General features: G+C 38.8%; 1 protein-coding gene across 1 annotated transcript in view; it reads left to right on the forward strand.

The window, feature by feature from the left end:
- The window catches only part of LOC107689471 (F-box only protein 41-like), a 38,022-nt gene extending 26,797 nt beyond the window's left edge, over positions 1-11,225 (forward strand). Inside the window, exons 6-12 of the mRNA XM_016487467.1 lie at positions 436-551; positions 2,243-2,395; positions 3,959-4,054; positions 4,258-4,376; positions 7,555-7,713; positions 8,152-8,267; positions 9,860-11,225. Coding sequence (XP_016342953.1) covers positions 436-551; positions 2,243-2,395; positions 3,959-4,054; positions 4,258-4,376; positions 7,555-7,713; positions 8,152-8,267; positions 9,860-9,922 — 822 coding nt within the window. The 3' untranslated portion in view covers positions 9,923-11,225. The remainder of the gene's footprint in view (positions 1-435; positions 552-2,242; positions 2,396-3,958; positions 4,055-4,257; positions 4,377-7,554; positions 7,714-8,151; positions 8,268-9,859) is intronic.

The following is an 11,225-nucleotide window of genomic DNA, read 5'->3' on the forward strand; positions in this document are numbered from 1 at the left end:
CAAGTAATTGTGAAATGTTATATTCTGATAAATATAAAATGATAATAATAATAATAATAATAATAATGACAGGCACATAAGAAAACAAACAAAAAATGTATATATATATATATATATATATATATAACAGTGAAATGTAATATTGTGATCAATGTAAAATAATAATAATAATAATAATAATATTCCATCATATTTAATGTCAACTTTAAAAATTGTGATTGTAATATTTTATTAAAGATCATACTAAATATATATTTATTATGTATATATGTATGATGGCGAGATGAAAATGTGCTGCATTGTAGGAGTGACCCAAAAGACATTTAACAGATCTGAATGAGATAATAAAATTATCTGCAGCCCACGTATTTTGCAACTGCTAATAGTCCTGAAAAAGGCCAAGCTTTCTAACTCTGTCTCTCACTGTTTGTTTAGTTCCTGTGCACTCTGTCTCAGTGGTGCACACAGACGCATTCCCTCATCCTCCAGAACCTCAAACCCCGGCAGAGGGGCAGAAAAGAGACAAAGGAGGAGTATCTGAAGAGCACACGGTAACACGGTCTCCCACTGCACTTGCTGTTTACTGTACCATACTGACCCTGCTGTTTGTGTGGCTACTGCCTTCCTACAGCTCCACGCACCTCCTCCTCTTCTCATCGCTCTTTTATTACTTTCTGCACTCTTCTCTGATCCTCTCATCACTCTTTCACACCAAACAGATACGCACTCACTCGCTCACACAGTCTTTGACAGTTGTGAAGTGCTTGTTCAGAGATCCAGCGTGAGAAGGGAACAGAATGAGCAGCCTGTTAATTGCTCTGCTAAATCACCTCAACCAGAGTGCCAGTCGAAAACCTCATCAAAGAGTTTGTCAGGTTTTTTTTTTTACATGACAAACATAGAATTTGCGTATTTGGTGGATTTAAACCTGAAAGTGCGTAATTTTTAGATGTTAGAATATCCTGTCTTAGACAATTCATTAAACGTTTATGTTATGGATATGTATGTAAATGACATTTATTACACATACATAAACTTACATATATGTATGGGTTAGATATAGGCCAGGTTTACTAAACAGGGCAAATTAACAGTTAACTAAACAGCGCAATTCCAAAACAGCGTCGATGGGCGTGGAAATTTCTGTGGGTGATTTACTGACAACGCACAAATCAAAGAACACAGACGCAGGATCTCATTTACATATCGACCAATGCAATATACCAAGCACAGCGCAAATTAGTGTAGTCGCAAATAAGCAGAGTTGATGCTCATCAAGTGTGGCTGATCTACTTGCAACATAATCGCAAAATAGGTTAAGACATGCTTTTTTGGGGCGTTAAATAATGGTGCAAATACTAGTAATTTGACGAGTGCAAACATTTGTAAATCGCGTTGTGTGATTCATTTTAATACTCTCCTCCCATAAATTTTGCATCTGAAAGGGAAACTCCTACAAATGTATAGTTCAGTCTGTATATTAACGTAACTGATGATATTCGCAGTGTTAAACGACCTGGCACAAGCTGATTGGTTCATGTTGCATACGCAGCCAATGAGCTTGCTACTTTACATTTAAATGGCTGGTTAGCATTCACTTGAGCATTTGCAGCGTGCTTTCAGAGTTCCTCTGAAACCCACCACCTTCCCCAGCTCCACCTGTATAGATCTGCTACGGGTTATTTTAATATGCTATTTGTGCAGCAGCAGTATGTCTTAAATACTCACAGCACTGTATCGCCGTATGCTTTGGCAGTAGCAAGTTCCTGTACTTGCTTGCAGCAGCAGCAATAATCTACAACTACAGCAATAACCAACAGCAGCAGCAATTCAGCAGCAGCAACGTAGCAAATCTATTCCGCCAAGACCAAATACATTAACATTGTCTTCCGAGAGTTGTCATGATTGAAATGCATATTAAATAAGGTCAGGCCCTTTTCAGCACTAATTCTTCACTGTGCGTCTTTAGTAAATCCTGACAGTACTATTTTAACGGCAAAAGACGGTTTGCGCTGGCGCAAGCTGTTAGTAAATCTGGCCCAAATAGTTCCAATTTCTAATAGATTTCATATATTACATTTTCATATATATTATATATTATGAAGCAAAAACGTATGTACTTGCTGTGTATTACATTTGCGTATGGGTCATAACTTTATTAAGACGTCTGGTCACTGTAGTCATAATATAAACTGACATGTTAATAGATGGTGTTAATAGCCTCTTTTTCTTTTGTGTTTAGTGGCTGTCTTGAGGAGGGTCTGGAGGCTTTGTTGAAAGCTACTGGCAGTAATCTGCTCATCCTGAAGGTGTCTCATTGTCCGAATCTATTGACCGATCGCTCTCTGTGGTTGGCGAGCTGTTATTGCAGGGCTCTACAGGCTGTCACATACAGGTTGGTCCACAAGGGAGCACTATTTGGTCTTTTTTGTCCATATATCCTTTTATTACACAGCTTTGTGGTATACTTGACTCTGATTGGTCAGTTGCAGCATTTTACAGGCGGATGTTATTGTATAATGACTCCTAAACTGTATTAATGAGCACTGTCCCCAGGAAACCAATTTACTACATGGCTTTAATGAAAGTAATATCAACTCTAATAAAATGTTCATATCTATTTAATTATTAATTCAGTAAGCAATCATGTAATGAATTGGATGATGTATACTTTAAGGATGAAAACATTTTATTTTTATTTTTACAATGACTAACTAACTGTTAGATATAATTTAGCATTTAAAAAATTAGATGGGCAGAAACATTTTATTTCAATGCTTTTGTGTTCACTCACAAAACTTGCATACATAAGCATTTAAATATAATGACTCCTAAACTGTATTAATAGCCACTGTGCTAGAAAACCATTTTACTAAACTGCTTTGATGAAAATAATATCAACTCTAATGAATTTTTCATGTATATTTAATTATTTATTCAGTAAGCAGTAATAAATTGTATCACGTATCCCTTAAGGATGCAAACATCCTTTTGGCCTTCATACATCCTTATGTTATATATAATAAAATGCATACATACAGTGGTGGCCAAAATTATTAGAACACAAGTTTTTTCACCAGCGAAAAAATGGTTTTAAGTCAGTTATTTCTATCTTTTGCTGTAGTGTGTCAGTAGGAAATATCAGTTTACATTTCCAATCATTCATTTTGGCATTAATTGTAATAATCCAGTGAGATTTCCAGATCTGACAACAGCCAGTGCTCCACACAGAGATCTGATCTGATCATCATCCAGTCTGTCTGGAATGACATGAAGAAACAGAACAACCTGAGACAGACTAAATCCAGAAGAACTGCGGCAACGTCTCCAAGATGCTTCAAGAAACCTCCCTGCAAAGCTCCCTGAAAAACTATGCGCAGGTGCACATAGAGCAAAAGCTGCTTTAAACGCAAAGGCTGGTCACACCAAATGTTGATTTAATTTACTTAATAGAAGTTAAATGATAAAAAATCTATTTATGACATTATTTTTGACAGCATCCTCATTTTACAGCATTTGTGCCTAAAACTTTAACAGTACTGTAGCTTTGCAGGTAGGTTTCTTGAAGCATCTTGGAGACGTTGCCACAGTTCTTCTGGATTTAGTCTGTCTCAGTTTGTTCTGTTTCTTCATGTCATTATTACAATTAATGTCAGAATGAATGTTTGGAAATGTAAACTGATATTTCTTACGGACACACTACAGCAAAAGATAGAAATAACTGACTTAAAGCCATTTTTAGCTGGTGAAAATGCTAGTGTTCTAATCATTTTGACCACAACTGTATATTAGCAAAAAAGCTTTTTTTTAATCATGTCCAAGGATAGTACAGGTCAGAGTAGAAATTAACATATTGATCAGTGTATTTGGTTGCTTAGTTCTCATTGCCGGGCCATAACAAGGTTTGCAAAGGCAGAGAGAGAAAGTTTCTCGGATGTTGATTTTGATGATGTCTTAGGAGTGCGACAGACCCTGTTGGACAAGAAGTTATCTGGGCTTTGGGAGCTGGTTGCAGAGACATCATCTCACTACAGGTGGCACCTTTGCATCCATGGTAGGATTGAAATACACTTACTTGTTTCATAGGCAGTTGTAGATTTTTGTTTATACATGGCTTGATAGCTTAAATATTGTATAAATTTAAATGCATCATCATATTTCTTTTTTGAGCATTTGTCTTTGATATTGGAAAAAAATATATATATATATTTTAAAGTTTAATGTAAATAATTGAAAATGTAAATTGTCTTTCTGCAGTCAGCAGCCAGCACGCTTCAGTAACAGGTGCCTGCAGACCATTGGCAGATGCTGGCCACACCTGCGAGCACTGGGTGTGGGCGGAGCTGGCTGTGGCATACAGGGATTGGCTTCTTTGGGTGAGTGAAAGTAAACTAGTGTTTGCGGTAACACTTTAGTATAGGGACCAATTCTCACTATTAACTAGTTGCTTGTTAGCATGCCTATTATTAACATCTTGGCTGTTTATTAGTACTTATAAAGCACATATTCTGCACGAACATACATGCCTAATCCTATCCAATACCTAAACTTAACAACTACCTTACTAACTATTAATAAGCAGCAAATTCGGAGTTTGCTGAGGCAAAAGTTGCAGTTAATGGCTAACATTAACCTTAAAATAGAAATAGACTTTTATATTATTTTAAATGTCTATTTTAAATAAATGCTGTTCTTTTGAACATTCTATTTTTATTCTATTTATTCAAATCCTGAAAACATTTATCATCCTTTCCATATTTTACTATTAAGCATCAATTAAGAATTAAGTTTTCAGCAATGATAATCAGAAATGTTTCTTGAGCAGCAAATCAGCATATTAGAGTGATTACGAAAGGATCATGTGACACTGAAGACTGGAGTAATGATGCTGAAAATTCAGCCTCGCCATGAATTACGTAAAGAAATTACATTCTTAAATATATTTTAAATAGGAAACTTTTTTTTTTATATTGTATTGATATTTTATTAATTTATCTGTTTTTACTTTATTTTTCTCTCAAAAGCAGTACCTATGCTTTGGTTATTGATACCTCTTCTGCTCTGATTTATGACCAGCATCCCTTGAAAATAATTATTTATCTAAATATAACACTACCCCATACAGTTGTTCTCAGATCAGCATTGCAAGGGAACATCACTCAAACCTATTACCAATGTAGCATAGAGTCTAACTTGTTATTCACATTAAAAACTGGGACAAAGAGACATCGGAAATGACACTTTTAACATGCTGCTGTGAGTAACCCGGAGCCACATGTTTATGGTATACAGTTTTACTATAAATAGATTATAAATAGCAGATGAGCCATTTTCGACTCTGCTTGTTATTTATCCTACTTTACTGTAGCATCCTCATTTAGATTTAATGGTTTTAGCCTTTCTGAATCACAAGACTGCAGTTAGCTATGTTCAAATCATCTGAGCCGTACATAGACCACTTAAGAAAACTTGATCAGAAATTTAAACTGATTTTTTCAATTACTGTCCTCAGTGTCTCGCTTTTCAGAAGGACTGCATCTGTTCTGTTTATTAAAGGGGTCATATGATGCGATTTCAAGTTTTCCTTTCTCTTTGGAGTGTTACAAGCTCTTGGTGCATAAAGAAGATCGCCTCAGGTTACGTATGTAACCCTAGTTCCTCGAGGGAACGAGACGCTGCGTCGAAAACGCTAGGGGGAACGCCCTTCAGCGTGACGGGCTCTGAACCTCGTGTGTAATCAGACCAATAGATGGGCGAGACGTCACGGCGGGTGACGTAATGACCAGGAGGCTATAAAAGCACGTGCGGTGAGACCAGCGTCAGCTCCTAGGAATGAAGCAAGCGCTGGCAGGGACACCGGAAGTATGGCACCGAGACGCAGCGTCTCGTTCCCTCGAGGAACTAGGGTTACATACGTAACCTGAGGCGTTCCTCTTCAGGAACTCGAGCTGCGTCGAAAACGCTAGGGGAACGAGAATGCCCACGCCGCCAGACTTCTAAGTCTCTGCTGAGTGTGGAAGATTGCACAGCTAGGGCGAGAGGACAGAAGAGCCAGGAGTGGCTCGCAAGTCTAGACCATAAAACCTAACAAAGGTAAGGGGCGTGGACCAACCCGCCGCGTTGCAGATGTCCTGCATCGGGACACCCGCTAAAAAAGCCTTAGAGGCTGCCACACTACGAGTTGAGTGAACCTTGACCCCTAACGGCGAAGGGAGATCAGAGGACTCATAACAGCTGGAGATGGCATCCACTATCCACCGACTGAGGGTCTGTTTAGTTGCCGGCAGACCTCTCTTAGGGGGACCGTAACAAACAAGCAACTGGTCCGCCCTCCTCCACAGGGCAGTTCTGTGGACGTATGCATCCAGTGCACGCACCGGACACATGCAGTTTAGCCTCTGCTGGTCTGGATCCTCAAAGGGAGGAGGACTGAAGGCCTGGAGTACGACAGGCCGCGGTGCAGAGGAGGGGACCTTAGGGACATATCCCGCTCGTGGGAACAGAAACGCTTTGGCCAGACCAGGCGCAAAGTCTAGATAAGACGGGGCCACTGAAAGGGCCTGCAGATCCCCAACTCTCTTGAGGGAAGATATCGCCAGAAGAAAGGTAGTTTTTATAGTCAGGAGGCGATCAGATATCTCCTCAATAGGCTCGAAGGGAGGCCTACAGAGAGCCTGTAGCACCACAGCCAGGTCCCACGTGGGGACACGAGATCGTACCGGAGGCCTCAGCCTCAGCGCACCGCGGAGGAAACGTGTAACTAGGGGTTGTCTACCCACTGACTGGCCACCAAGAGGGGCGTGGTAGGCCGCAATAGCCGCCACGTAGACCTTCAGGGTGGAGTGGGTCAACCCTGCGGAGAAACGGGCCTGCAAGAACTCCAGCACTGTACCAACCGGGCAGTTAACTGGGTCCGCGTGCGTGTGTGTGTGTGAGAGAGAGAGAGACAGCGTCACATCACAGTAGCGTCAGCTGTCTTAACCGCGGCTTGTGTACTGCATCATCACTGTGTCTGTCCCGCGACTCTGTTGCCCTTTCGGGCTTGAACTGATGGTAAAACTAACGACATTATTAACTGTCTTGATATTTACTTTGAAAGCTGAAGCTGCGATTATGGTAAGGGGCGTTACATTTCCGACGTGTGCTTGTGGTGTTCGGCCAATCACAATGCACTGGGTCAGCTGGCCAATCAGAACAGACTGCGTTTGTCAAAGGAGGGGGCTTTGTTGAAAACGACCCGTTTGAGAGAGGCGGGGCATAGAGGACCTACAATAATGTACCCGTATTTGAAAAATAATGTGTTTTTTGAACATTAAAGCATGTCAACATATTCTGTTACACCAAATACACAAAATAATGATCTTTAAAATAGCATCATATGACCCCTTTAACGGAGTTGTTAATATAGTGCACATTCAGTATGAACTACGTTAACAAAGTTTATAGTGTTTTTGTTGTTTTGGAGCTTTTTGGAGCGAAGTGTTTTTTTTTTTTTCATGACTAATGCAGTTATACCAGTGTGCCAATAGACTGTTTGTGTGTATGTATCTCCAGCGAGGAACTGCATGAGGCTCCAGGTTCTAGAGTTGGACCACGTCAGTGAGATCAATCAGGAAGTGGCTGCTGAGATGTGCCGAGAGGGACTAAAGGGTCTGGAGATGCTGGTGCTCACCTCCACTCCTGTTACTCCTAAAGCTCTGCTTCACTTCAACAGTGAGTCCACACTCACTGATTCAGATCCTGATTCGTTATTATTGTTTCTAATCTAAACCAAGTATCAACCAGTGGAAGCCTGATTTCAAAGGCAGAGATGTTGAATCATGCTTTATTAAAATATACAACTTAATTTGATATTTTAATGAAATATTAAATTCTCAATAATACATTATTTATTTTCTAATAATTAAATAATTTAATTCTTAATAAATTATTGCATTTTTAATAATTAGCATTTATTGAATTGCAAGAAACTAAGGAATATTCTCCTGTGTTTGCAGTTCATTTTAAATGATAGTGTCCAAAAGTGTGTGATCATAAATTCGGATTAAACATTGGGTTTGGTGATATCTTTAGATTTGGAGCTATGCATGACATGAAATACGCCCACACTTCCTGTGAAATGACTCCCTGCCCTCACTCTCTTACTCACAGGTGTGTGCCGTAACCTGAAGTCTATTGTAGTCCAGATCGGTATAGAAGATTACTTTGAAGACCCTAACAGTCCCGAGGCCAGAAAACTCTTTGATGAAATGGTGAACAAGCTGCAGGTATGGAATCATTTCCATAGATAGGTTTTTGAGACATCTGAGGCCATCAAAAAATTTGACCCATCCATATCCGTTTATCCACTGCCAGACTAAAATTACCAGCAAAAGCTGTTCGGTAGTAATTTAGTCTCAGGCCATGGGGTTTCCTGTGTCTGAGACAGCGCTAAAGATGAGTAACTGAAAGCAGAAGAACCTCTCACAGCTGCCGTGTTGAGGAGCCATGAGTCAAATGCAAGTGATTCATCTCATCCATTTGCTTCATTTGAGGACGCAGGAAGCTGCCTCTTCTCTGTTCTGACTCTAGATATGCTGGGAGAGGAAGTGGAAGTGGGGTTACCCACCCACGTGAAAACTCAAGCTAAAGTTACTTGCAGAATGTCTTACACAAGCTGTGCTGAAATGGGCCGCTGTAGATGACAGAGTGCATTGCTCATCATATATCATTTCCATAAGAGGCTCAAAAAAATATTTTGTACAGTACTTGTTCAGAAACTGCCCACGGTCTATTTCCACCATCAGTGTGGAAGCAAATTTATAGTGTCCTCAAATGTCCAGCTCTGTATCATCTCAGTGATTTGGCTCCTCTGTGTGGCTCTGCTGATGGAAGCTTGTTTCATTTTGTAAAAAGCAAAATATGATTTTAACGCATCACAGGATCAGTTGAACCCATCAAAATACATTATGATTACCAGGAGTTATTTTAAAATCTCAGATTATGTCAATTTAATGCTGCACTGCCAGGCAATTTTCCATTTTGTATTCAGAGACACTTATACAAATAAATAACAAAACAAGGAATTTATCATAAAGGTCAATTAAAATAGTCAATTAAAACAGAATTTGCCAGGAGTTTTTGTTCCTTTAAATTCCAGTTTCTGAATTGGATTTGAATTGTTGAAGCAATAGAATGCACAATTGTAATTTGAATTTTAAGATATACTATGGAATATTGATCTCTGTGGTTGAAACATAGAATTCAGTGTTATTGTAGTATTATTTTTATATATATATAAATAATACTATAATTTATCATTTAAAATTAAGTATTTATAAATTAAGTATTATAAATATAAATATATAATTTATATTTATAATACTATAATGTATAATTTATTATATTATAAATTATAATATAATTTATATATTTATTTACATTTTAGTAATTTTGCTACTGTATATGCTTTTGTCATTTTTATATATTTTTTAATATTTTATTTTTTTAATTACATTTATATTTAGCTTCATTTATGGTTTAGTTTTAGTCATTTTAGTACTTAAACATAGAAAAAAGTGAAAATTAGAAATGTTGCCTTGCTAATTAACCAGAATAAATAGGCTTAAGTTTAGCATTTAATGTTTATATTTTATTTCAGCAATATTTCACTTACCAAAAACAATTTTGAAGTTTTCGTTCACAATAACAACAGGTATGTTGTTCTTTGTCAGTTGTGCTTCAGCAGAGCAGAGATTGATGTAATCCTGAAATGTCCCACCAAATCAGACCTGACCTCACTGTTGTATTTGCTCAAAAAAAAAACTATACATACAATATACACCTGTTCCTTTATATCCTTTCTGTCTTCTCCTCTCAGGCACTCAAAAAAAGACCTGGTTTCTCCAAAATCCTCCATGTGAAGGCTGATGGCTTGTGCTAACTCTGCTGTGTTGAGGCCAGAGCCACATAAAGGTTCACCGAATATTTCAACCTGATCGAGTCATTCTCTCCTCGAAGAAACAAGGAAGAATCAAACACTTCCGCTTCAGTTTGAACTCTAAACACCAGTCTACCACAACAAGACGGGAGCATCTGTTAGCTTTGATATGACGCAACCAAATAGAGGAGTCTGTAAAGACAATACGAACAAACTCTACGAGAAGGCATAATTACTTGCCATGGCTGCCTTTCCAACAGTCACCCAGTTACAGACTAAGGATTTTTCTCCTGCTTGCCAAACGCACTAAACTTTTAATAAGATCTCAGAGAGCATGACGTCTCTCTTCAGAGCACAGAGCTGCAGGAGGGAGCAGTCTCATATTCGAGATTGACCTGAATCATAAAATCAACGTGAAATCCAAACAGCACAAATTTAAAATGCACATGGCTAAGTTAGTAATGTGGGAGTGTGTGTTTGTGTGATCAGCTCGATTGCTTCCCCCGATGTTCAGCGAAGAGACGCATTTGTTCATTAGTCGTCACTTAAGAGCGTCTGGACAGCCGTATTACTAGGACAAATATCAACATAACCTAATCACCAGCTTCAGACATGGCTTACAGAGACTATATTTAGGGGAAGCCATGTCGCCACAGAAATTACTATTACCTGCAGTTATCTTGTGTCTTTAAGCGCAAGTTGAAACTGAATGAAGAAGCCAAGCTGTTTGTGTTCGTGTCAGACCCTCCAGTACTTTAGCCGTATTCCCATGACCAGGGTCACTCTGGCAAGGGTTTGTTTCTCATCATTGGATGTGTTGTTCCAGACAGATTTGCAATGCCTTCTCCATAAGGTGCCATCCATAGCTCCGACGTTTTGTTTTTAAGGTTGAATTTTGGTCATATCCAATGTGCCATTAGTCTAAAAGGTGTTCAGTCATACCCTACAAGGTGTGCACTTACCTAAAGGAATTTAAGGGTGAATAGTGAGGGATGGAGACAAGCTCATGGTGCTGTTAGTCCAATGTAACCCTACTGTTTCACCTCAGATGTCAACGTCTCCATCACTCACTGTTCTGTGGAACTCGGGCTGGTGCAACTGAATGGGTGAGGTTTCAGATGCTACTTTCCATGTTCTAAAGGTAGAATTCTCTGCTGAATGGAGAATTCTGATTCTGAGTTCTGAATGTACACACTGCACAATTGAATAGAAGGGATAAAAACAAATATATACAGTTGTTACATTAGGTTCTTTACAGTATCTACAAGAACTTCGCTTATAAAATGTGTAGGTTAGGGTTTGGCTT

The sequence above is a fragment of the Sinocyclocheilus anshuiensis genome, unplaced genomic scaffold (assembly GCF_001515605.1).
Source record: "Sinocyclocheilus anshuiensis isolate Anshui unplaced genomic scaffold, SAMN03320099.WGS_v1.1 scaffold1215, whole genome shotgun sequence".
NCBI lineage: Eukaryota > Metazoa > Chordata > Actinopteri > Cypriniformes > Cyprinidae > Sinocyclocheilus > Sinocyclocheilus anshuiensis.